Genomic DNA, 27,685 nt, shown 5'->3' with positions numbered 1-27,685 from the left:
TTCTGATCCTGTTGGAGGTGAGACGTTGCGCTGCGCCAGGGTCTTGGGCTTGTCCCACTTTGGCCATCAGTTACGCGACAGGCCGGTGGCGCGCGAAGATTTAGTGCAGGACGAAGTCCACACTCCTCCACGCCACTCCACACTCCTCCACACCACTCCATGCGCCCGTCCCGCACTACCCACAAGCTAGTAGGTCGCGTAGATGGCGCGCGAATGACGACCAAGTGGGACAGGCCCTTAACGCAACATAGATTGTTTACTCTGTGCTGAGGGAAGATCAGACAGAACTTTATAGCGTAGAAATGGCTTGTGTAGGGTCGACAATCAGAGCATTTATCCTAGGATGGAAATTTCAAATATTGTACAGCATAGCTTTAAGGTGAGAGAGGGAAAGTTTTAAGGAGATGTGCAGGGCAAGTCTTTTACAGGTATTGTTAGGTTCCTGGAACGTGATGCCAGGGATGGAGGTGGTGGTGGAGGCAGATATGATGGTGTTTTAAGAGACATTTAGATAGGCACATGAATATGGAGCAGTATGGAATGTGAACGACAAGAAAATATTAGTTTAATTTGTCATCATGTTCGGCACAGACATCATGAACAGAAGGGCCTGTTTCTGTGCTATTCTGATCAATGTTCTACATTTTGACACAATTTCACCTTTTATACATTTTTTTATTTTTTGTTTCTTGTTTTTTACAAATCACGTGTTGAATGTAGCATTGTACTATTAATCATATTGGTTTGAAAATTGCAGCTGATGCTTAAATTAGAATAAATTGTGGAAATTGGGGTGTGGTTTGTGCAAGCTATAGGTTTTAAGATTTGCTGCTAACAGCAAGATTGACCAATTGCCATTAGTAAAAGTCAGGAAATAATGAAAATTAAAAATTCTCTATTAAAACAGTTTCAGATGTGTAATTTACTCATTTTGTTTGGAGCATTACCCTGTGTAGTGTTACCCTTTTCACTGTTGAGATGAGTAGGAAAGAAAAATCTTGTTTTAAATATGTTGGTATTGAGCTACAGGAAGTGTTTTTCTGCATTGTCAATTAGACAATTTTAGAAAGAAATTTAATATTTGCCTAAAATATTTTAATTGACATGTCCCCAACAAACTGTTAGGGGGAACCAATGAGTGAGGAAGTGGGTAGGCTGGACACAGTGGAGGTTAAAGAAATGTTCATGTTTTGCTTTTAGGGTGTTGTATGCGGTCTTTATTTTTGCAGCAAATATTCAGATGCATATTCTTTCCGGGTAGCAGCAAGTTATCTTGTGCATTTGCTCTGCCCTGATGCACCATGAAAGTACTTGTGCATGTAGTTAAAAGAGCAAATTCAGTGCAGTTTGTTTTCTGTCTGGCCAATAGACTCTTACGAATTTCTGATGTTATCTGGATCAGGGGTTATTACACAGGCAACTTCCTTCCTGTGCCAAGAGATAGTTTGATGTTTCATTTTGATTTCTCCTGAAGCTGTAACTTCTTTAAATATTTAATGAGAATGTTTGTCTGTGTATGTGTACTAAGCTGTTCGGCCCAGTAGAATAAATGGCAAAATTATGGAAAAGGAGCCAAGAAGTTTCAAACTCCTAAAAAAATTCTTAATTAATCGACGTAAAAAGGTCCAGGACCAAATGTGCAAAGTGGACTCATCAAGCTGTGCTCAGGTATTTGCGTGAGTATTTGTGAATTCATTATAACTGATTAAATTTGATGCAAAGGTTTGAAAGAAATGTTTCAGAAGTGTTGTGCAGGCAAAGTGATGCCTCCTTTTGGAGTGGTATTTGGCAATCTTTATTTGGTGTTGTTGGAATACCAGAAGAGTGTAACTTATCGGTATTTGTTGATGGTGCAACAATAAACAAGAAGACATACTGCAATTAAAATATTTGGACTTTGCGAGAGGATAGAGATGGGTTGAGTGAGTGCATTAAAACTTGGCCGTGGAAATTGAGGTAGAAAACTGAGGTGTTGCATTTTTGTAAGATAAATCAAAATGGGAACTCTTTTCCAAACGCAGAAAGGCTGCAAATGAGGGAAGTACAGCGAGATCTAGGTGTTCCTGTGCATGAATCACAAGTTAGCACGTAGGCACAGCAAGTAATTAAAAGGTAAATATGTTGGCTTCACGCGAGACTGCTAATGCTGGAATCTTCAGATGCTGAAGTAACTCTTCATCGGGTCAGGCAACATCTGTGGAGGAAAATGGACAGATGATGTTTTGGGTCTGGGCCCTTCAGACCCATACTGACCTGTCCTTGGTCTCCTCTACTGCCAGAGTGAGGTCACTTGAAAATTGGAAGAGCAACACCTCGTATTCTGCCTGGGTAGCCTGCAGCCCAATGGTACGGACAATGGATGCACTGATTCCTCCACTTCCCCTCACTTTCTACCAGGTATTTCCCCTCTACTCCTTCAATCTGACGAATGTCTGAATCTGAAAAGTCATCTGTCCGTTTCCCTCTGCAGACATTGCCTGACCTGCTGAGTTCCTCCAGCAGTTTGTTTCTTGAACATATTGGCTTCTGCTGCTAAGGCATTGGATTAAAAAAATATATATTGTTACAATTGGTGAAAAATTAGAAATGTGTGCAATTTTGGTCCTCGTATTTAGGAAAGGATTTGCTAAAATTAGAGGCAGTCCAGAAGCAATGCACTAGGATATTTCCAGGATGAGACACCATCCTATCACAAACTACTAAAAATAAATTGTAGTCTTACCAGTTTAGAAGAATACAGGGTGATTTTTTATTAATCTAGGTAAGGTCCAAAGAAGGAATGATGAGGTAGATGTTGAAACATGTCCACATAGGTGACATAGTTATGAGATAAGGGTTGGTCAATTAACACTGACGTGTGTCAGAATTTCTCTTATCAAGTCAAGTCAATTTTATTTCTATAGCACATTTAAAAACAACTCTCGTTGACCAAAGTGCTTAACATTGGTGCAGGTACTAACATGCTACAAACAGTGGTACATAGATCAACAGTACATACATAGATACATACATACAGCGCTCTCTCAGAGGACCTCAAGAAAGGCTTGAGAGTAGAAATAAGTTTTAAGTCTAGACTTAAAAGAGTCGATGGAGGGGGCAGTTCTGATGGGAAGATGGATGCTATTCCATGGTCTAGGAGTTATAGATTGATGAATCCCAGAGGGTTGTGGCGGGTAAATTGCTGGAATTATTAAAAGAGAACATAGTCTAATATTGAAAAATTGGGAAATTAAGGGCAAAGTGAAACTGGCACAAACGAGGAGCTAGGGGTGGGAATGATCTGCTATGATATTGAATGTAAGGGCAGGCTTGAGGAATCAGGTGTCTACTCCTATTTTCTTAAGTGCTCTTAAACGTTAGCTTGGCTTACTGCTGTATTTTTTGATAGAGTTTCTCAGTCTTCTATAATCACATCACACCTTATGGCTTCATGGTTTCTTAATTCAGCTAAATTGCTGGAGGTTTTATCTGAAACTAAATCATATAATTATAATGTTTCTCTAATAGCCCATTAATTACCAGAGTCTCAATAAATTCTTCCTCGATATACAATGCTAGATCCACAGTAACAGATTCCCTCATGGGTACCCCAACATACTGATTTTAGATCAGTTCTATCTTCCCTCCCTGAATCCACATTATTGATGCTATTATTGCTAATTTTGGGTTCCCAAGTATTTTTGTATCACAGCTAAGCTTGTTACATGCACCTCTAATTTCCTGCTTTATGTTATGTGCTACAATTATATTATTGTTTGAGAACGGACATCCAAGTCCCACCATTGTATTTTGCCTCTTGTTGCATGGCTGGACATGGCAGCCAATGTTTACATTCAGGATGATTCACCGTCCATGTTGCTTCATCTAACATCAATATTGTCTCTTATCCCTTTCTTCTTTAGCTGTTTCTCACTTTTTCTGAAGTTGGCCAATGCTAATAGATTCAAGTACTCTATGTGGTGTTGAGTTTTGGATATTATCCACTGGGTAAAAAGTTAATGATCATTAAGTGGATTGTCAACTTAATGATCAGTTTTAGCAACAAGTTTCCCATTTCAAACTGAATTAGATATTACACCTTGCTGTAATCGCAGTTTTTTTAAGAGATCAGCAATCAATTGTGATGTAGAACTAGCTTGCTTCTCAGTTCATTCCTCAATATATTACTCTAAAAAACATCTAGACATCTTCAATCTCTTACTCCAACGGTGCTAGGTCCCAATCTGCTTTAAAAGACGTCGGTAATACGCACAAGAAAAATAAAGTAACTTGCTTTAATGACTACCGATCGGTGGCATTCATGTCTTGTGATGAAGTGCTTTGAGCGGTTTGTTATGACGCAAATCAACTCCTGCCTCAGTAATGATCTGGACCGACTTCAGTTCACCTACTGCCACAACTGATCGACAGTGGATGCAATCTCGCTAGCTCTCCACTCTGCCATGGACCAGTTGGGCAACAGGAAAAACGTTTGTCAAGATGCTGTTCATCAACCACAGATCTATGTTTAGCACCACCATCTTTTCCAACTTATCGTCAAACTGAGGACTGAGTCTTTGCTCCTTCCTATGCAACTGATTGTTCGACTTCCTCATTGGCAGATAACAATCAGTATAAATTGGCCACAACACCACCTCCTTGCTGACCATCAGCACGGGCACTTCAAGGCTGGGTGGTCAGTCCCTTGCTCTACTTTCTCTCTGTACCAATGATTGTGTAGTCAGAGACGGCTACAATGCCATTTTTAAATTCACCACAATACCAGTGTCATGGATAAATAACGTGTAACAAAGAGGTATAGAAGGAGATTAATAATCTAGTTGAGTGATGCCATGAATCTGGTTCTCAACATTATCAAGACCAAAGAGCTGACTATTGACCAGGATTTGAAAACCAAGGGATTATGCACCTGTTTTCATTGGCAGGGCTGCTGTAAAGATAATCAACAGCTTCAAGTTCGTTGGCATTCACGTTTCAGAAGATTTGTGGGTCCAGCACATTGATGCAATCACAAAATAAGTTCATAAATGGAGACGCAAGAAACTGCAGATGCTGGAATCGTGGAGTTATGGGGGAACAAAGGCAATTTTTTTACCATGAGAGTTGATTGTGTTGAGATATGTGGAGCTCCCACCAAATCCGGTGGTACAATTTCACAATTCAGTATCAGTTTGATTTATCCATTGCTTAAATTATGGATGACACAAAATAAGACGGAGTGTAAGTAGGAAATTACGAAGCCACATTGGAACTTGGGAAATAAGTTAAGGGAAGTATTGACACCAATTCAGCATTAGAATAAAAATATTTGTCTTTAATAGTATTAAACATGTTATGGTGGAGACTGAAATATATCTGGTATTACATCAAAATTAAAGACACTAATCATCACCAATTGGAGAGCAGAAATTATAAAATAAAATGAAATCCAAGTACTCGTCTGAGGCCAGGGTGCTCCTTCAATTCCACTCTCCTAGGAAGCAACTTTCTAATCATTTCCACTTGCTGCATTAAAAAAAAAAAGTTCTTCCTCACAGCCTCTTGTTCTTCTTGCCGAAAACCTTAAATCTGTGGTTTGCAATGCTCAATGAATGGGAATAGATTTTTCTTATCTATGTCTGGTATAATCCCCATAAAATCTCCTTTAAATCCTCCTTTACTCCCCGGAGAACAATCTTGCCCCTCAGATTTAACCTCTGCTAAGATCCCTCATCCTTAGAATGATTCTGGTTAATCCCCTCTGCATCTGCTCCAGGGTCTTCACATTCTTCACATCCTTCCTCATGTGCAGTGACCAAAACTGGATGCACAACTTTTGCTGTGGCCTAACTAGAACTTTATCTAGATTTAGCTCTCAATTTTGCATTGATTTTGTACTCAAAATCCTTATTTATGAAGCACGGGATTCTATGTTTCTCTGACTGCTCTCACACTCTTCAAATATCCATGCATGTGAACACGCAGTTCCCTCTTTGCCAGCACGCTCTTTAGAATTGTATAAATTACTTTGTGTTGCCTCTCCTGACCCTTCTGCTAAAATGAATTACCTCGCCCTTCTTGGAATTAAATACCATCTGCCACTTTACAAACTAATCTGTGGTGTTGCAGCTTATCGATCTTGTCCTCATTGTTTCCCACGCCTCCAAATTTGATATAATCGGCAGAATCTGAAGTTGTGCTGTGATTTGTATACATTAATTAGGAATGCTACAAAATTTTGAGATTTTAAAAATCAAGCCTATAATTTATCTCATCGGATAAAACATAAAAAAAACTTTAATTTGATACCTAATTCACTTTCATATCTTCAGTATTAAAAAACGTTATGGTCGTTTTCATACTTGGAAATTAGCATTTTGTTCCCTATTGCTTTTCCATTGACTTAACACAAAAGCTGTGATCGAGGACAGTCAAAAGCCCATAACTTCCTTAAAAATTAAGAAAACTGAATGAAATTTTCAGTTATTATAGATTGAAGCATTCTGAATCAAATATGAACCATCGTTCTTGGATGACCTGCATTAAAGCATATAATTAGTTAGTTACCTAATTGTAGCTAATTACAAAATTGACCGTTGTGATGGAAATAAACACCCAGACTGCCTTGAAAATTCAAAAATGTGATATTCTCAAGATCAGAACTTTAATATTATTGTATTATACGCTGTAAGTCCGTAACAGATAGGTAAAGAAATCACAATTTCTAGCAAAAGACCAAGTCTTTATGGAAAGATCAATTGCTAGCTGGTGCATTGGCATATCATAATCAGTAGCATCATCATACTACACAGATTGTAACCAGTAAACAACTCTGTACACCTTGTTTTTCCTCAACTTTTCAATTTTGGCATTGTAAACTACAAGATTTTGGTCTTCAAACCACGCATGACATGCCTTTCTGCTCACTACTTTCCCATTAAGAATGTCCTGTACATCATCACATTTGTAGTAGTCTCTGCGAATGCTGTCTAAATCAGTTTCTTTTCTTGGGCATTTGGATTGACAATTTTGCATTTCTTCTTCGGAGACATCTGTTTAAAATGTAAAGGAAAAAAAACCACTGAACAGCATTAACAGAAACAAGTTATTATTTGCAGTTTTAGAAAAAAAGGTAGAAATGATAAAGTTAAACGCTAAAATAAATAGTAAATACCCAACAAAAAAGTAATATTCATCAGTTTCAACAAATAAATTCATCTAATCAATTAAATTAATCTAAATTCTATTACTAGATCTAAACATCTATCCATTTCTTAAGAAAAGGCAAAAAAAATTTAAATAGCCGAAGAATCCAAATAACAAACTGATCCCATTCACACAAGAATTTACAATATAACATGATTTTTAAATCTCACTTTGTCATGAATTTATATGCCAAATGGAAGGAATTTAATGTTTAATTCCCATAAATTAATCCAGAAACATTCACTCTCAAGATTATCAAAATCATTATTTTTTGCACAATACTTCTGACCAAAACTGTACTGTGTATATATAGTATGAATATATTGACCATGCATAGACAATAACACAAAATATAGATGATTTAGATGTTCTTATGACATGATTGTGCAAAAAAATAATGATTTTGATTATTTTGAGAGTGGATGTTTCTGTAATGTGATCGATTGGAATATTGCAGTTGCTATAGATTTTAAGCCCATATTGACAGGCAAGACACGGCCGATTCGTATGTGGGCCTAAATAAGATTTTTCGCATCATAAGATTAAAATGAAGCCACACCAAAAAGCAAAATAATATGTTAAATAAACGACATACCTTTTGTTTTGTCCTGATATTGCGAATCATGAAGTTGAAGGCGTTGAAGCTGTTTTTAGTCGCGTTTAAGTTCAGTCCAGCAAAATTTTTTTTTTAACCCGGGAAGGGAAGAGCGTACGATTTTTCTTCATCAGCTAGCAGCCTGAGGAAATCCCTCTCCGACAACCAATACAAACCTGCATTTTAATCCCCCCCCTCCCAAAGCCTCTGGAATCGCACGCACAGGCAGTGGGAGAGCTGGAGCGCCGCTGATGGTAGGTTTTGTAACAACGTTACATTAATTGGATATTGTAGATATGAGACCACAACACAAAAGGCGAGTGGTTCGACAGCAACCTTGGTGAACATAACAGTCGAATATAATACAGTATGAAAATAACCAATTACCACAGCTCAGTGCTTTCCCTTTTAATTTGGCTGATGTGACTTTTTTTTGGAAATCAGTTTTGCTAACCAGTTTTTGATGTGAAACTTTGTCAAATGCTTTCTTAAAATCCATATACATGGAACATGTACAGCAGAGGAACAGGCACCTCGGTGTTCTGTGTATTTAAAAAAACATACCCAGCACTTGTATTTTAAACTTTGGCCCTCTCACCTTAAAGTTGTGCTCTCCATTTTTTTGCCATTTCTCCCCTGGAAAAAAGTTCCTGACTCTCCACCGTATCGATAACTTTCTGTACTTCTATCAGGTTATCTCTCAACCTCCAGGGCTCCAGTGAAAATAATCTTAGTCTGTCCAACCTTTACTTGTAGCTAATACCTCCTAATCCAGGTGATTCTGATAAACTCTTCTGCATCCCTTCCAAAGCCTCCACATCCTTCTTGTAACAGGGCGGCAATATCTGCATGCAATACTCCAGATGGAGCCCAAACTAAGTCTTATAGAGCTTCCTGACATTTAAAAGCCTGACCAATGAAGGCAAATACACCATATGCCTTTTTTTACCACTATCTACTTGTGTTGTCACTTTCAGGTAGTTATGGACTGGCATCACGTTCCCTCTGTACATCAATGCTATTCAGGATCTTGCCATTAGCAGTATAATTTCCACTTCCATTTGACATCCAAAAATACAGACTTTACTTGGATTAAACTCCATCTGCCATTTCTGTAGCCGATCTATATCCCGCTATCCGCAAATCCAGTAATCTTGGTGTCATCTGCAGATTTACTAACCCACTGAACTTTATCATATTGTTTACAGTGTACTTTGTTTACATATTCTATTGTGCTGCAGCAAGTAAAGGGCCTGTCGCACTTGGCCGACCTAGTCTGCGAGTTTAGAAGAGTTTGCCCTGGACTCAAACTCGCAGCATGGTCGATAGGAGGTCCTATGAGGTCGCTGGAACTCTCCTTCATGCTCGAGGGAAGTTCCCGCCTACTCTCGGCCTCAGCTAGGTCGCGGACATTTTTTCAGGACTGGGTTTAAAATGAAAACACTTTCTGGGGGGAAAAAGCCTTGTGTACAAAAGCAAGGAAATCATGATAAATCTTATAGTAGATCAGCCACAGCTCATCTCTCAAATCTGTGCAAGAGACTTGAGAGGAAAAAAATGAAGGGAGAATACAGAAGGACTTTGGAGAGGGTGGGGGTAATTGGAGAGGATGCTTCAGTTTGCGAGGACTGCAGTCAAAGTTGTGTCTTTTCAGAAGGGGGTGATTAAGATAGTTTTGAAGGGAAGTTGATGAGATCTGGCATTAAAGTTAACACAAATAGGCATCGACTAGCAATTTCTGCTGCCTTGAAATTAACGGGACTACTACCAAAGAAATTAACGGGACTACTCTCGACGCCGGAGCACCATCACCCGGCGAGAACATCGGGCGCCGTGGCGGCGACTGTGGAGGCCTCAATAGGCCCGACTCTGGGTGGACAAGAGGATGGGGACTGGACTTTGTGCCTTCCCCCACAGTGGTTCCCACTGTGGGGAGATGTTTTTGTGTTTTGGTGTTGAACTTCTTGAATGCTATGTTGTATTTTTATTAGTGTGCTGCAAGGACATCTGAATTTCCCCTGAATAAGGGGATTAATAAAGTAAATCTAATCTAATCTAATCTACTCTTGTTTTCAGGATGAAGAAAATGTGAAAGAGATCAACATAACAAATCATGTTAAAGAAGGATCAGAGAAAGCAGATACATCCCACTTTGAGCTGCTGAAGGTACTAGGCCAGGGATCCTTTGGAAAGGTCAGTCTGACGTACTATTATTTTGAACAATAGTTAGAATTTTTATCATGATGCTTTGATTTTTCACTGAAATATTTCTTTTTCCATTCTATTTTATTTCCATGTAACTAAAATGAGGACTTTAGTTCTGATAAATGCTTTAACTGAAACAGTTATTACAGTTTATATGGAACAGTGAACAGTACAGTACAAGATAAAAGATCCTTCGGCCCACAATGTATGTGTGGAACATGATCTCAAATTAAACCTAATTCTCTGCCTGCATGTGATCCATATCCTTCCATTCCCTGCACATCCATGTGCCTATCTAAAAGCCTCTTAAATGCCACAATGGTATCTGCTTCCACCACCACCCATGGCAGTGTTTTCCAGGCACCCACCATTCTCAGTGTGAAAAAAACACTTGCCTCGCATATCTCTGTTAAACGTTCCCAGTCTCAACTTAAAGCTATGCCCTGTTGTATTTAACAGTTACACCCAGGGAAAAATCTTCTAACTGCTTACATGATCTATGCCTCTAGTTTTCTAATCTTCCATCAGTCTCCTCTCAGCCCCTGACACTCCAGAGAAAGCAATCCAGATTTGTCCAACCTCTCTGTAATTACCGGACTCGTACACATATAAAGATGTGTTCGAATCTCACTTCTGACACCATGTAATTACCGGACTCATACACATATAAAGATACAACACATCTTTATTAAACACTTACAGCATTAGATATGCAGTGCGTTACATGTCCGAGCTGCTACATCTACTGCCTGACGTAGGCGAGTTCTTAATATTATAAAGCATGTACTAGGCGGGGCTACTACTAACAAGCACTATGATTAGCTAGCATGCTATAGCCAATCTACACTCTCCATTTTGCTAATACCCTCCAATCTCAGCAGCATTTTGGTAAACATTTTCTGCACACCCTCTCCAGACCTTTCACATCCTTCCTGTAATGGGACAACCAGAATTATAGACAATACCTCAAGTTTTATAAATCTGCAACATGCCCCCCTGACTCTTGTACTCAATGCCCCAATCTTTGAAGGCAAGAGTACCATATGTCACCTTTATTACGTTTTCTGCAGTTATGCTACTTTCAGGGAGCAAAGGACTTGGACCCTAAGATTCCTCTGAACATCAATGTTATATATATATATATATATGTCACAAACAGCAGAGGTCCTAGCACTGATCCCTGAAGAACACCACTGGTCACAGACCAACCGCCAGAAAAACATGCTTCTACCACGTCTGTCTTTCTTCTGTGGGTGTTGACCCGTTTTGAATCCAAACTACCCAGTCACTGTGGATCACTTGGATCTTAAATTTTGTGGAAAACACAGTAGTTGAGAAATTCATTGGGTCAGGCAAGATCTGTGGAGGGAATAGGCAGACATTTGAGGTTGGGATCCTTCAAAAATGAAGAAGTTCCCGAACCAAAATGTCCTCAGTCCATTCCATACACAGCTACTGCCTGACCTGGTGAGTTCCTCCAGTATATTGCGTTTTCCTGAAAATTCCAGCCACTGCAGTTCCTTGTGTTTCTCTTCATCTTCTGGATCAGACTAACCTAACATCTATTTCAGAAGGTACACAAAATTGCTGGGGAAACTCAGCGGGTGCAGCAGCATCTATGGAGCGAAGGAAATAGGCGACGTTTCGGGCCGAAACCCTTCTTCAGACTGATGGGGGGTGGGGGGGGGGAAGAAAGAAGGAAAAGGGGAGGAGGAGGAGGAGCCCGAGGGCGGGCGGATGGGAGGGTGGGAGGAGACAGCTAGAGGGTTAAGGAAGGGGAGGAGACAGCAAGGGCTAGCCAAATTGGGAGAATTCAATGTTAATGCCATAAGGACGCAAGGTCCCCAGACGGAATATGAGGTGCTGTTCCTCCAATTTCCGCTGTTGCTCACTCTGGCAATGGAGGAGACCCAGGACAGAGAGGTCGGATTGGGAATGGGAGGAGGAGTTGAAGTGCTGAGCCACCGGGAGTTCAGGTAGGTTATTGCGGACTGAGCGGAGGTGTTCGGCGAAACGATCGCCCAACCTACGCTTGGTCTCACCGATGTAAATCAGCTGACATCTAGAGCAGCGGATGCGGAAGGTTAAGTTTTGAAAGCAACAGAATATAAATGCAAGCTTTAATTTCCATCTTCAAAGTGGTTTTCTATAAATGAACTAATTACTGCAATGATTAAAAAGCTGCAACGTTGCTCTCCTTGAATTAGATATTGTGCTTGATTTTAAACAAGCTTGCAATGTCTATGGGGTTAAGCAGTGAGCACATTTCTTCCTATGGCATTCGATGAGATGTTAATCATTAATGAAATACAATTAAATCAAAGATTTTTCAAAGATTCTACAGGAACACGACCATTTAAAGAAAGAGAACAGACAGCATTCGTATATCTTTTGTGCCCTCAAGGCACCGCTAAAACTCTTTACAATGAATAAAGTACTTTTGTAATATTGGAAATTTGACGGTAAGTTTACACACAGATCTCTCAAACATAAATACCAGATTATCTATTTCGGTAACGATGTTTCACGGCTAAAAGTTGCTCAGAGCATGAGAGTTGTCTTCCTTGTTCCTCTTTTGAATAACACCACAAGATCCCATACTGGGCCTTGATTTAATGACTTATTCAAAACATGGCACCATTAATAGTTGATGCACTTCCTAAATTGTGCATCCTGGCCTAGAATAAGTGCTTAAGCCTGTGAAATAAGACTTGAATTTACAAATATATTAAGATTTCTAACTTGGTAGATCATTCAGACATACTTGTTGGAAATCATTAAGATTGATGTGTTAATGTTTGCATTCCCATGGCAAATGTGTTCTTTATCTGGATTGTATCCACTGAGGAACATGTTTTTTGCATGGATGGTCACTCTTGATCACCTACCAGGCAGTCTGTGGTGTGGTTTCTCTTCCCTCTAACCAATCCAACATGGGTAGATTCATTAGAATTTATTTTTTGCCAGTGTATGTCCTTAGAGCTCCACAAGGCTTTCCTTCATTTTAAGTTAAGGTTTTCAGGAAAGAAGTGGGCTAACAAGGATCTGTGGTTCAAGTTTAAAATGTGTTTTTTGCAGGTGTTTCTTGTCAGAAAGATCAAAATGCCAGATGCAGGTCAGCTGTATGCCATGAAGGTATTGAAGAAAGCAACACTAAAAGGTAGATTCCTATTAAAGCAGACTTGACAATGGAGGGTGGGATAGTGACAAAACAATTAGACAATGTATACTGCACAGAATGCTGGAAAGAATAATTTCATCAACATTGCACCGACAACAATTTTGCCTTTTTCAGTGCGAGATCGAGTGCGGACAAAATTAGAGCGAGATATCTTGGTGGATGTTAATCACCCATTCATTGTGAAGCTGCATTATGGTGAGCTTTTGTTTTGGTTCTTTGAAAGCAATGCAGCAAATCTAAAACACTTAGAGCACTTTAGAGCAAATGAAAAGTAATTGAAAGGATTATCAAAAGAGCATTTCACAATCAGGATTTCAAAAGATGTTGTGCAAATGTTAAAAGCTGTTCACCTTTTGCCAGCTTTTCAAACAGAAGGCAAGCTTTACCTCATCCTGGACTTTCTCAGAGGAGGTGATCTATTTACCCGGCTTTCTAAAGAGGTATGATGTTTTCTCTCTCTTTCTCTTCTTTAAACATTGCACCCTTTGCTGCAAATTTGCAGAAGGATGGTCAATTTGGGTGAGGTTCAGTCAAATATACAAAAAAAATTAGATCAGTCCAGAAGACAGAGAAGGCATGAGCATGATAAAAGTTTGAAAGGCTAAATTGTATCTGTATTAATGTAAGAAGCATTAATGTAATAATGTAAGGAGCCTTAATATGGCAGAAGAACTTGAGTATTGATTAGTGCATGAGAGCATGATAATGCTGCAACCGCTGAGACATGGTTGAAGGAAAGGCAGGACTGGCAACACGCCATTCCAGGACACAAAGGTTTAAGATGTGATGCTGTTTTTTTTTAAAGGAGAAGGCATTGCCGTTTTGATTAAAGTGACTTTCACTGCCATAATAAAGGAGAATGACTTGGATCATGCCTGGAGTACGGTGACAAGTTTTAGTCTCCACACTTTAGGGACAATGTACCTTTATTGAAGACAAAGAGAAGATTCAATATTTTTGTTCCAGGGATGAAATGGTTAATGTATAAAGAGATGTTGAGCAAGTTGATTCCATACTCATTAGCGTTTAGAAGAATGAGACACAACAGTTTTGAAAGATATGATTGAGGGATCTTCACAAGGTGGATGATTCGGAGGATGTTTCACCTTTAGGAAATATAGAGAATTATTGGGCATCATTTCAGAATAAGGGCTCAGCCTATTTAGTCCAGGGTGATGAAGGCTTTTTCTCCTTGAAGGTCATTATTATTCCAATGTTCTACTGCACAGACCTGTGGAAGCAGAGTCAATGAATATAATAATGGTGGAGATTAAAAGATATTTGAACCACAAGGGAGTCATAGGAGTATGCAGAGAGACAAGGGGAAAGTGATTTTGAGTCCAAGATTGGATTGGCAATGATCTTATCGAATAGCAGAGCAGGCTTGAAGGGCTGATTGGTCAACATCTCCTGCTTTCTTTTAGGTGATGTTCACAGAAGAAGATGTTAAGATATATCTGGCAGAATTGGCTTTAGCCTTGGACCACCTTCACGGTCTTGGAATTATCTACCGAGACCTCAAACCAGAAAAGTAAGTGTTACATGCTTAGACTATTTGTACACAGGAGCCCTGCTTAGCTCTGCCACTCAGGAAATTAATTTGTTGTGAGGCTTTGTCCTTCCTTCTGATTACTCATAGATATTACCTTGCATTTTCTTTCTACTTTAAAAAAAAATGTGTAGACAGCTGCTCAGGTGGCATGCAGTTGTGTTGGGAACCAATGGACAGGCTGCCAGGACAAGCATTTCTTCAGCTCATTGCTCCAGTGTGGGGTTTAGGGCCACAACCTGAACCTAACAGTGAATGCAAGACATTGCTGAGGGATGAGTGCAGAAAGAATGGGTCGGCTGGGCTTATATTCACTGGAATTTAGGAGGATGAGAGGGAATCTTATAGAAACATATACAATTCTTAAGGGAATGGACAGGCTAGATGCAGGAAAATGTTCCCAATGTTGGAGAGTCCAGAACCAGGGGTCACAGTTTAAGAATAAGGGGTAGGCTATTTAGGACTGAGATAAGGAAAAACCTTTTCACCCAGAGAGTTGTGAATCTGTGGAATTCTCTGCCACAGAAGGCAGTGGAGGCCAATTCACTGAATGTTTTCAAGAGAGAGTTAGACATAACTCTTAGGACTAACGGAATCAAGGAATATGGGGAAATAGCAGGAACGGGGTGCTGATTTTGGATGATCAGCCATGATGATATTGAATGGCGGTGCTGGCTCGGAGGGCTGAATTGCCTCTTTTTATTTCATTCAATTTTCATAATTAGAATCGAATGGTGGGTGAGTGGAGGGTAGTATTCAGAAAAAAATACTATTGGCTTTCAGCAAAAAAAGTCAAAGCAGTGGAGTATATGGAATAATCTGAAAGTTTGTTAACTTAAAATAATTAAACATCAATTTAATTACAATTTATGATTTTGATTCAATTGCAGTTGGCTTGCCCAATGTATATATCTTAATCTTGGTTTGGAGGCCAGTAACCACTGTTGTGCTTGTTACTGGAAAGAAATAATTGAGCAGAGGACAGCTGAGTAACCAAACAGAGAGTAAAGAACTGCAGTTTCTGTCACATCCAGCTGATGGTGATGACAGTGGCCTTTTAATAGTCTGGGTAGTCTGTTAAACATATAGAGCTGTTGCTGCCAAACTCCAGCAATGGCCCACATCTCAGTGCTGTGCGCTTGCATTTCATGCCCCAACACAAGACCTTACAGTCAGCCCCCCCTCTCACTTCCAGAGGTGGGGAATTCATTGTTGGATTCATGTTGGGTGCCCAGTGCAACAGGGTGGACAGCACGTGTTCATGCCACGTTCCTTGTATATTGATACTTTATAATAACACACCTTGAAGTAAAGGTAAAGCAACCAACCCATTTTAGCACTGGGAATGTATCATGAGTGCTAAGTGAGGCACCTGTATACTGATGTTTATGTATATAAGACACTCTTCTAAACTCGCAGATTAGGTCGCCCAAGTGGGATAGCCCCTTTACATGTACCACAGGCAGTTGTGGGAGCGTTAGATACAATTGGAAGTCACGGAGATTAAGTGTGTTAAATGTGATTTGGTTAGATTAAATGACTGAGAATTATAATACTCTCTATTTTCTGCCTCTCTATTCATGTTTAGGAGTGCTGTGTGCAGTATCAATTTTTTTTGTCAGAACACTAAAATTCTATTCCAGCTTCAGTGTCATGGTGGATTTGCAACTTGTGCATTTAAAGTCTGCCTCTATCTGAAAATTAGAGATGAAACTTTAATGATAAAATCTCTTGCACAATATCATTCCGTGTAAAGTTATCACTCTTTGCATCTTCATGTAAATGCTGAGATCGTGTTGACTTCTAAATTTATATTTTATTTTTTCTTCTCACAGTATTCTACTGGATGAAGAAGGACATATTAAGCTAACGGGTGAGCTGTAAAAGAACTGGAAATCTAATGATAACTCATCTTTGACTGTTAGAAATAGATTGCTCTGCGCTCAACAGATGTTACAAGCTATTCATTTGGTGTGGATTTTCCCACGTTTCTTGCATGCTCGTAATTACTTTAATGCTCTTACGCAACTTTTAATTGAGCAAGTACCTGAGTCGCAATTTATTTCTGTATTTGTTTGCAACATATTGTTTCTGTAGAAATTATGCCTAAACTTAAAAGCTGGACCCTAATTTTGGATTGTTCCACATGTGGTCCCAACAGCACAACCTGAGACGATATCCAACACGGAAGAATAAAATTAAGGATCAGGCTCTGATGCACGATTTAAAAAAAAATATTTAAATGCACACATGCTGGACGCTTAAGAGCATTGATGCACAGAGGAATCTTGAGGCTCAAGTCCATAGCTCCCGGAAAGTAGGAATACAAGTGGATAGAGTGGTAATGAAGCCATATGACATGCTTTCCTTCATCAGTTGAACATGAAGTACAAGAGTCAGGAAGGCACATTTTATAAAATGTTGGTGAAATTGCATTTGGAGTATTATGTGCAGTTCTGGTCACCTTATCACACAAAGAATGTGGAGGCTTTGAAACACTGTCTGAATTGGTGGGTATTGGTTGTAAGGAGAGAATGGAAAAACTTAGATTGTGTTCTCTGTAGTGTCAGATGCTGAGGGGAGACTAGATTGAAGTTTGAGAGGCATAAATAGGGTAGATGTTCAGAGTCTTTTTCACTGTTAGAAATGTCAAATCCTGGAGGGAAGAGCATTAACTTGAAAGAGAATGACAGGATATAGATCATGCAGGCTAAAGGGATTAGTTCACTTTGGTGTAATTTTGGCACAGACTTCATGAGGTAAAGGGCCTGTTCCTCTGCTGGACTGTTCCATGTTCCCTTCTCCTGAGACCCAAGAACTGAGAACCTGCAATGAAAGAGCAAACTGGGTCGTTATGTTTAACAGGAATGTCGACAACTTCATCCCTCAGCATACTTTTGGCTGCAGTCTTGCCACAAACCCAGCCCAGACAGAAGTTAAATAGGCAATGCAACAACTGTAAAACAGCAAGGCCTCTGTACCAAATAAAATATCTCCTGAAGTATTTGAAAAAAAAAAAAGATATAATTCTGGTGCAGTTTCATGACCTAATTTCCCTCCTCTGGAAGTGGAGCATGGGCAAGGAGAGTTCAGAGACACCATTATTGTGATAATTTTCAGGAAAGGATCCCAGACACATTGTAGTAATTACTAGATGCTACATCTGCTGCCTGCCACAGGGAAGGTAATTAATTCTCCTCTTCCATTGGCTGAAGAGCTGCTATCGGAGTTGCAAAGTGGACTCCTTGAAAACGTAACATGGATATGATGTTTATCATGCAGTAAATGCAAAAAAAATGCAGATTTGTCACCAATGAATGCATGTGGCCGTTTTCAATCTCTCAAAGGTCTTCAATGTTGATCAAGGAGAATAATGGAGAATCTTCTCACATTTGGCTGTCTTGGGAAATTCAGTCCATAATGAAAGCTTGGACTGCCATCGGACTGGCTGGAGCAGCCACTTGGGCCGACATTATGTTAATTGTCACCTGCCAAGCTTGGCATATGCTGGATGAGAAATGTTATTATACATGACATGCAAGTTCTGATCCCAAATGACAAATTTGTCACAAATCCAATCCCAATAAGTCACACTGATTTCCTTAAGTATTTTTCTCTCTACAATACTGCACCTCGTCTCCCTAAAGCGTCTAATGCCAGTGGGGTTATTGGATGAATGGTGTCCCCTGATGTCTGAACACGTGAATCTTGGTCATCGACCTCTTCCACAGACGATGCTTGTTTCTGAGTACAATTGGCGCCTTAGCTCCAACTCCCTGTTTATTCCTTCCAAATTATTGTATCATTGTCAAACTCCAACCTCTCAAAGAGAGTATTACCCCTCTAATTTTTACCATCATTGGTCAGTTCAGTGGTTCTCTGAAAATATTCAGAGAGGTGAATGTAGTAAACTGGTGCTTGCTGGTGGTGGTGGTAGCTGTTAAATAAAAACAGTAATGTTGAAATAGAGCAACTGGGTCAAGCTGGTGACTGAACTGATTGTTATAAGTCTGACAGTTTTATGTTCATGTTTTTAAGACTTTGGCCTGAGTAAGGAAGCTGTTGAACATGAGAAGAAGGCGTATTCGTTTTGTGGAACTGTTGAGTACATGGCTCCTGAAGTGGTTAACCGGCGTGGCCATACACACAGTGCTGACTGGTGGTCCTATGGTGTTTTAATGGTACTTTATCATTACTCCTATGCAATTTTACTCCCAGCTATCCCTTTTTTAAAAGACCATTTTTCAACCGGTGTCTCCAATCCACAAGCACACTCCAGGTAAACAGTGAGTGCCAAGCTTTGGCAATGTGCTACGGCCACCGCTGTTTTTCATTATTATCATCAGTATTTCTTGGGGCAAGGTCTCGGGATACATATCCCAGTTCTTTGGGTTCTGGAGTGATCGAACTACAATGTAGGATCTACAGTCTGCCACTAATGGGGTGGGTGGTGAGGATTATTCTATGTTCTGTCTGCTCCATTTGGCTTCTTCATTACGGCAGTTGAGACATTCAAAGTGTTCAATGTCTTTCCAAATGCTTCTCCACCTATTTGAGCAGCTTTGGGCCAGGAACTGTTATGGGTCAGTGTGAATTTTTTTAATTTTTTTAAAAATTATTATTATTTTTTTTTAAACAAGTCCCATCCATTATGTAGGAGGTGATGGGACTTCTGGAGATGGGGATTGAAGTGTAGCAAATAGATCATAAGAGTAAGTTGACAAGAAACAAGAAAACTTACATGAAGAGACGCTACATGAATGTAGAAAGGAAGCAAGTGTTTAAAGTCATTATTTGTCTTTTGGAGGATGACTGGAAAATTAATTAAAGGAAACTTGGAAATAACTCAGATTTTGAACAGATAGGTTGTTCTCTATTGTAAGGATGAGCATTAAAATAATCCTAATTATGGCAGAAAATTTTGTGAAAGGGAGGGGAAAAAACATTAATTGTCACAAGGAAAAAGTGATATTTTTGGACTAAAGATGAATTGAATGTTAAAGTAACAAAGCAGAAAAATGGAATTGAGGTAAAGCGTATATTGGTTTGATCTTAGTGAATGGTGGAACCGGCTCAAGAAGGCCTTGAAGCTTGCTCTTGTTATTATTAACTGTGTTCATATGACAGAAGAGACATAATGTAAGTGAAACTGGGAACATTGCAGTTGTGACTCTAATTCCATCACTTAAATCTTGCTAGTATTTAAAGTTACATCATACTTCAATGGTAGGTTTTATTTCAAGGAATGTAAGAGCTGCCCAGCACTATGTTGTTGAGCAATTTTACCGAAGTGTTTTAGTTTGCTTTGATTTCTAATCCACTTATTAATTATATTTCTCTACTATTTTTTGCAGTTTGAAATGCTTACTGGTTCCCTGCCCTTCCAAGGAAAAGACAGAAAGGAAACAATGACACTCATTCTGAAGTAAAATTATGTTATTTTGCTAATGAAACTTTCTAGTGATTCTGCTACAATGAATGTTCCTCCTTGAGATAAATCTGTGAGGGAATGGCGTGGGTGTTTATAGACAGGAGTGGTTGATTTGGGTGCCTCACCGTCATTTTGACAAATAATTGATGTCATATAATGGCCTTGTCCACAATCCATGATTAATTGAAAAATAAAATGTACCTTTCAGCAAAAAACTCACCAATCCTTTTGACTCCAGATTTTAACCTCTGATTTGGCTGTATTTCCTGCATAAATGTGGAGATAGTAAGCAATCTCGGCATTAGTTTGTATGATTCATTACAATTTCTGACTTAATTGACTGGGCATTAAAGTTTTTGAAGTAGTCTGGAATCAAATTACTCGGATATCAGTTTTTGAAAGTTCACATAATCTTTTTGTTCTGAATCAATTTTTTTTGCAGTCGTTTGAGATGGCTCAAGTTATCAACAATTCAAACTGTTGAGAATTTGGAAACTGTTTATTTCTATAAATGTATTTAGTGATCTGTATATGATGGTGATAGATACAAAAAGCTAGAGTAAAACAGTGGGACAGGCAGCATCTCTGAAGACAGGCAGCATCTCTGAAGAGAAGGAATGGGTGCAGTTTCGGGTCGAGACCCTTCTTCAGAAGAAGAACCAGTCTGAAGAAGAGTCTCGACCCGAAACATCACCCATTCCTTCTCTCCAGAGATACTGCATGTCCCGCTGAGTTACTCCAGCTTTTTGTGTCTATCTTCCGTTTAAACCAGCATCTGCAGTTCCTTCCTACACATGTATATGATGGTGTCTTGGATTGTTGTGTGTTAAGGTGCAAGTTTTAGAATGATGTCTGGAGCAGTGCAAAATATAAGATGAAAATGGTGACTAAATTCATGTTGCAAATTCTACACTAATATTGTTGCTTCTGAATTTTTTGTGGTTAATGTGGATGAAATGTTTTGAAAAGGGCTTTTAAATTGTGAACTTTTTTCTATAGAGCGAAATTGGGGATGCCTCAGTTCCTGAGTTCTGAAGCCCAAAGTTTGCTGCGGGCACTTTTCAAGAGAAATCCTGCCAACAGATTAGGTAAATATTGAGCTGGGCTCTGTTGGTTCAGATGCTTACATCATTAAATTTAATATTGTATGTGGAATTTCCTATTTCCCTAAAGTATAAGATCAAATAATTCTTTAAAATGAACATACTTTTTGATAAGTTAAACTTGGACTAATAAAAGAGTTTATCATAATTAATTGTTGAAAGCTGGCAGGTGAATTTGTACATTTTTGCACATTTGGCTAAACAACATTTTAGACAACTATTTAATCTGTTTGTAACTTCCTGCCCTCCTTGATGTAACATACTATTCCACTTCCCATCATGTGCAGACAGCTCTTTTCCTCTTACAGTGGCTCACACATTTATATAATGTCTTTAAGTAGTAAAACAAAAAGTGCTTCACTTGTAAAAAGTACATTATTGTAACACCATTTCTTGGAAATGGTCATAAATAAAAATTATCCACAAGAGTAATTTATTAAATGAAGTAAAATCTTAGTATCAGAGCAGAAATTTGTACTGACTTTCTCCGTGTAGACAACCAACTGCTGGCATTTTGCATTCTAAACATTGTTGTAAGGAGATTAGTTAATCACAAATAATTCTTAGAGGTGCAGTATAAACCAATATAAAATATACCAGAAATATTCCAAATCCCTACCCTCTTTTAATAATGTAAAACAAAAAGAATAGAACACGAATTGAGAACATTCACTTGTTCTTGATATGCTTTACTTTGGCACCAAGTCTTCTAGGTACTGAAATTGATGGACTTTCCTTCCAGATCAGGTTGTAATTTTTCCAGAGGTAAGCGTTAGGCTATACTGTTCTCACTTTGAAGATGGCGGGTGCTTGGATGATATTTATGTTTTTAAATGCTAATCAAATGCATTGATTTAGGCTGATATTTAGGAATACAGTATCTGAGTAAAGTATGAATGAGATGTGGTATTTCAACAGATTAGGAAAATGTGTGAATATGACAATATCACTGCTTGGGTTTCCTTTATGCCTTCTGGAACTATTTAGTCAAATATTTCATTATGCCTTTCACAAAAAATTAAAATTCACTATATGAACGGGATTTAGTTTTGCTCTATAAGGATTTATGACTGGCAATTAAATATGTTTTAAAGAAGCAGAGGCAAATCACATGAATGCTGGCAGTCTGAAGCACTGAAACTGCAGATCAGTTTCAACAGAGAAACAAAGTTGATGATTTATGTTAATGACAGACATTTAGGAAATTCAGTAATCTACAATGTTAACTAATTGAAGAAGTGTTGATTATTGTAACTTCATTATCTTTATGATTTAACTCTTAGGAGCTGGCGTGGATGGTGTTGAAGAACTCAAACGACAGACCTTCTTTGCAAATATAGATTGGAATGTAAGTGTTAAAACAAATATGTTTTGGCTATATTCTGTCAAAATGTCATCTATAATTCCATAGCTCCAGATGGACATAACAAAGATACTGCCTCAATTTGTCAGTAACTTTCTTGTTCAGCAACCTAAAACCCAGTAAAAACCCACAAAAAGCAAACTAGAAGAAATTACCATTGTGTAATATTCTAGTAGCTATTTCAGTGTAACTGAATGAATGAATTATTAGGATTAAGCTTCTACACAGGTGGACAAGCTTCCAATCCTGTTGCCTTGTGGTTTTTAAGCCAGGGAAGGTGGAAATTATCACTCCATCTATCACACATGTGCCCTCAAGACTGACTGACTCATCCAGTTATAACAAGCATCAATATTTTATATGGGCACACAAGAGATTACAGATGTTGGAATATTGAGCAAAAAGAAACTGCTGGAGAGACTCAGCAGGTCAGGCAACATCTGTGGAGGAAAATGGAGCGATGATGTTTAGGGTCGGGACCCTTTAATTTTTCCCTTGGCAGAGGTCATGTAACAAAGAAAGCTAGTTTATGAACACCCGACTTATGTAAAGCCTTGCATATGAATAAGTGTTTGGGAGACAAGAGGGACTTGCTGGCAGCTGGGAAAGCTACAGGTATTTTCTATCAGATAAGAACAGGGTTTGCGGCTGCTTTTCTGACTTGCAAACCATTTGTGTTACGAACAGTTCTAGGGAATGAAACCTGGGGAGCACTGGGAATGGACAACATTTAGATGGACATAAAAATCAAATCTATTTGAGGATTAAAAAGTAACTCAAATAGTAGTGAAGGGTTGAAACTTGCTTCTTGAAAAGTTTGTTGAGACATAAACGTTTTGAAATATTACCCTGGGTGCTGTAACTACACTCGCAGATCAAATAGGTACAAATTTACTATTAAAAATCATCTTTGCTATAATGCTCACGGCTATAGATAAAGAACTAAGTCTGATTAGCCGTCATGGTCAACATGAACAAGGTAGAATGATTTCCTCTGATGCCATAAGTAACGTTTTGTGGCCAGGGAATGCTTCATGCAGGAATATAGAATGCGCTTTACTCAACATAAATTAACGGGAATTAAAAGAACCGAGTGAAGTTCAAAATTTGAACTTTTGAGAGGACATTGAATTTGACATTGATATCCTCAACAATTGTAATTTACTCATTGACATAACTTGCTTCCCATGTTGAGAATGAAACCGTTAACTTTTACTCCAGAAGCCCAGTGTTACAATCACTGTTTTAGAATTTAATCTGGAGAGTTCTGGGACATGCCCAAACTCACCAACCTTCATTCTATAGCCCAGGGAAGGTGACCATTCCTCCTATCCTCCACTTGCTTGACACTTTCATGAGACGTTGGCAAAAGCGGAAGAAAATTCATTACACATTTGGTATAGATGAGTATAAATGGCGTTAAATATTTAATAGAAATAAAATAGTGGAGCGGAAAGAGTTTCTGTAAGTTTCTTGTTTTTTTTTAATGCATTTAGAAACTCTACCGAAGGGAACTGAAGCCGCCATTCAGACCTGCTGTGGCCAGGCCAGATGATACCTTTTATTTTGATCCTGAGTTTACGGAACGAACGCCCAAAGGTTTGTACCGAGTGTGTTCATGTGTGATGTTTAACTGACTTAATTAATTATAGTATTTAAGTGGCCACATCAAGATCTTTGAGGCTTAGACAGGGTGGTAACTTCCAACGAGTGGCAACACCAGCATTCTAATTTGAGCTAAGTAATTTCAGAAAACAATTTTTTAAAGTTTATGTTGCTGTTTGACCTCCTCCCCCAGATGCAATGTGAGTTGAGGGGTCTTTCCCGGCATGACTTTTGCTCTATGCCTGTCTAAAGAGGTATCCCATATTATGCACCCTGTAAGATTGAGAATAACACGGATCCTTAATGTCATGATGCTTTATTCTCCTTATTAGGCTCTTTCTACTGTCCTTTATATATTGCATTTTCTTCTACAGTATTTCCTGTGCTTGAGTAGAAAACTAATTAATTAATTATGATGAGTATCATTTTGCCTGGAATACATATTAATGCTTAATCTTCTATGTCATGGTGTATTATTCTTGATCTTGTGCAAGGTACTAGCTTTCTCGTGTTTCTTGTTTTTGTCTTTTTCAAACATGGAGTTCGAATTTGTTGAGTTTTCCTTCCATTCCCGGCTTCTTAATTAGCTGTGTTAAGTTTTGACTGCTCTTGTCTATGTTGCACAAATATTCTTACAATCCTCCCACGCAGTGCAGCGTTTTGAGATCATAATGCACATGACATTATTTTGTTTATAGCCAGGTTATCTCCCCACTCTATGGTTAATGTTCTGTGTGTAACAAGAACCCTCCAACTTAAGTTTAGTATGCCTAATGTGAGCCTCCCAGGCAGGTTAGCTGTAGGTGACATTATGATTGGATCCAATTCTATTTAACAAATATCTACTAGGACTTCTCAAGAACAATTATGTTGCATACTTCCATGGAGACACGAGACTCCTGGAGTTCCTCCAATTCTTTGTTTTTTGCTCAATTATACTCCTGTTCCTTAAACCTCTTGGAAAAACTAGAGCAAAGCCAAATGTGATGTCATGACACTGCACATTCTAGGAAATTACCCTAAAATCTTCAGTCATTATATTTTACGTTTCTTACTAGTACAACATATACCTGCTACCCCTTTAGGAAGAATGGCATTGTTAGTTTACCTAAGTTTACAAAGCTTCAAGATCCATTGTAATTACCTTGTTGTACACTTCTCCACATAGGCAACATTTGTTCCTGATCAAAAAGCTGCTCCCTCACTGCGCTGGAGAGCTGGGTTCGAATTTGACTTCGGGAGCTGTCTGTGTGGAGTTTGCACATTCTCCCTGTGACCATGTGGGCTTTCTCTGGGTACTCTGGTTTGCTCCCAAGTCCCAAAGATGTGCATGTTTGTAGGCTAATCGACCTCTGTAAAATTTCTGCTAATGCGTAGGAAGAGGATAAAATAAATGAGATAACATAAAAATAGTGTGAATGGGTGATTGATGGTTGACGTGGACTTGATGGGCCGAAGGGCCTGTTTCCATTGCTGTAACTCTGGGGGAAAAAACAACTAAATCTCAAATTCCTTTTACTGGATCCCAGATTCTCCTGGTGTTCCTCCAAGTGCCAGTGCCCACAAGTTATTCCGAGGCTTTAGTTTTGTGGCAACGGGAGTGGAAGAGGAAGAAGTAAAGAGTGTCAATTCAAATGTGGTCATTCACCCGGTGTTGCAGGTAAGACTACCATAACCGCTTCAAACAGAGTAACCCTGTGTGGGGAAAGTTGGGGTGGCTTGAGCAAAGGAATAAATATTTATTTTCCTCGCTGCGAAGCTGTTACTGTGATATGGAAAGAAAACCAGTACAAAGCTTGGCATGTACTTCTAATGACTAGAATCAGACCTAAACAGCACAGAAATGTGACCTTCAGCCCATGTTATCTGTTCCAACCAAGTTGGCATTCTGGGCTAGTCGCATTTGCCCCATATCCCTCTAAACCCTTCCTATCCAATATCTGTGTAAATGTATTTTGAAAGTCGTAATTGTATACGCCATCTATTGTTTGATCTGGCAGCTCATTTCAGATGAGTTCTGATACCCTCTGAGTGAAAGATTTTCCTGTGAAGTCCTTCTTAAATCTCTCCCCTATGCCCCCTAGTTTTAGAATCTTCTGGCCTGGGGAAAAAACTAAGGTCTGAAGTAGTGTCTCGACCCGAAACGTCACCAATCCCAACTGTTCCGTTGAGTTACTCCAGCATTTTGTGTTTATCTTCAAAAAAAGGACCATGGTCCTCATGATCTTATGCACCTCAATAAGCTATCTAACCTAGGTCGTCTCTGCTCTAAGGAAAAATATCCTAGTTTATCCAAAAATGTCTCCAACAACGACTTGTACATCAGTAACATGATGCATTCAATACCCTTCCCATTGAAGGCGTGTACCAAATGCCACCTTCACCACGTTGTCTACCTGACTCGCTACTTTCATGGAACCATGCACGCATCTTTTTGCTTTCGCTCTCAATTCCATGCTGCTTCTAATTTAACGTTCCCATTCTGCACAAAAAAATCACATCTAATCCTGCCATTTCATTATCCACCCTTATTTCTCCGGCACTTTTCTTCAGTTCTCTACTTTTCCTCTTTTCTTCTTTGGCTCAGGCCTTGAAAACCACCTCTTCCTACAAAACAGTTTGGCCTCTGGTTACCCAACTTTGAAAACATCATCTCTTCAGCCTTGGTACCTCACCCTCCTCCTTTAGCATCCTCTTTAAAAATCCACCTCTGGGTCACTACATCTAGTCTATTCTTCGGCGGCTTTATCGTAATTGGAGAATTTGTCTGTATGAAAATCGCTTGATAAATATAGATTGTTAATTTAACTGGTGTGCAATGTAATGACGTGGAGGGACTCCTTTTTGAAGTAGTGTTATTTTTTTTGCAGCAACTACATGGAAACAACATGAATTTTACTGATGGTTACGAGCTGAAGGAGGATATTGGTGCAGGTTCATACTCTGTCTGTAAACGTTGCATTCACAAGACCACAAATATGGAGTATGCTGTCAAGGTAAGATTCATTCAAAAGAAGGTGCCTATTTGTTCTTACTGTTGAGTTGCACTCTGAGAACTGATGAGGCAAGCACACCCTGTGTGGTCCTACCCCATAACTTTAAAATATATTAAAGTTTGAATTAAAAGGATTTCTACACTAAAAAGTTTTTTTTTGGAGAGAACGATGGGAAGGCCAGGCACAGTCTGTTCTCCTCTACAAATGAGGCTCTGAACCCCTTTGGTTTGCTATCTCCCTGGTATTCAAAAATCGCTACTTAGACTCCAGGCCAAAATGAGAGAAATTTACACATGGCAAATTTCTGTTTATCAATTACACATACACTTCCCTTGCACCAAAATCCACATGACAATGTATAATGTAGTTAAGGTTGGTTAAGTGTATGCAGCTGTGTTGCTGATATGAAACTGCTTATCAATGCAGCATCTTGATGAACTTCCCTTTGCTTTATCAATTATGAGACACCTGG

At 39.0% G+C, this 27,685-nt stretch overlaps 1 protein-coding gene across 4 annotated transcripts in view; it reads left to right on the top strand.

Moving 5' to 3' along the window:
• The window catches only part of rps6ka1 (ribosomal protein S6 kinase A1), a 97,384-nt gene that overhangs the window by 53,976 nt on the left and 15,723 nt on the right, over positions 1 to 27,685 (top strand). For 3 of the 4 annotated variants that reach the window (XM_033045075.1, XM_033045074.1, XM_033045077.1), the window contains 13 exons: positions 9,857 to 9,973; positions 13,064 to 13,145; positions 13,281 to 13,361; positions 13,527 to 13,606; positions 14,591 to 14,697; positions 16,551 to 16,588; positions 18,754 to 18,896; positions 20,070 to 20,140; positions 21,146 to 21,234; positions 22,533 to 22,597; positions 24,109 to 24,211; positions 25,747 to 25,877; positions 27,088 to 27,213. In XM_033045075.1, coding sequence (XP_032900966.1) covers positions 9,857 to 9,973; positions 13,064 to 13,145; positions 13,281 to 13,361; positions 13,527 to 13,606; positions 14,591 to 14,697; positions 16,551 to 16,588; positions 18,754 to 18,896; positions 20,070 to 20,140; positions 21,146 to 21,234; positions 22,533 to 22,597; positions 24,109 to 24,211; positions 25,747 to 25,877; positions 27,088 to 27,213 — 1,233 coding nt within the window. Of the gene's footprint in view, positions 1 to 1,545; positions 1,669 to 9,856; positions 9,974 to 13,063; positions 13,146 to 13,280; positions 13,362 to 13,526; positions 13,607 to 14,590; positions 14,698 to 16,550; positions 16,589 to 18,753; positions 18,897 to 20,069; positions 20,141 to 21,145; positions 21,235 to 22,532; positions 22,598 to 24,108; positions 24,212 to 25,746; positions 25,878 to 27,087; positions 27,214 to 27,685 lie in introns of those variants that run through there. The other variant, XM_033045076.1, reaches the window with a different exon arrangement.

This window comes from Amblyraja radiata, chromosome 27, assembly GCF_010909765.2.
Source record: "Amblyraja radiata isolate CabotCenter1 chromosome 27, sAmbRad1.1.pri, whole genome shotgun sequence".
NCBI classification, from domain to species: domain Eukaryota; kingdom Metazoa; phylum Chordata; class Chondrichthyes; order Rajiformes; family Rajidae; genus Amblyraja; species Amblyraja radiata.
Note: the sequence above shows the minus strand (reverse complement) of the source record. Positions and strands in the feature narration are given on the sequence as shown.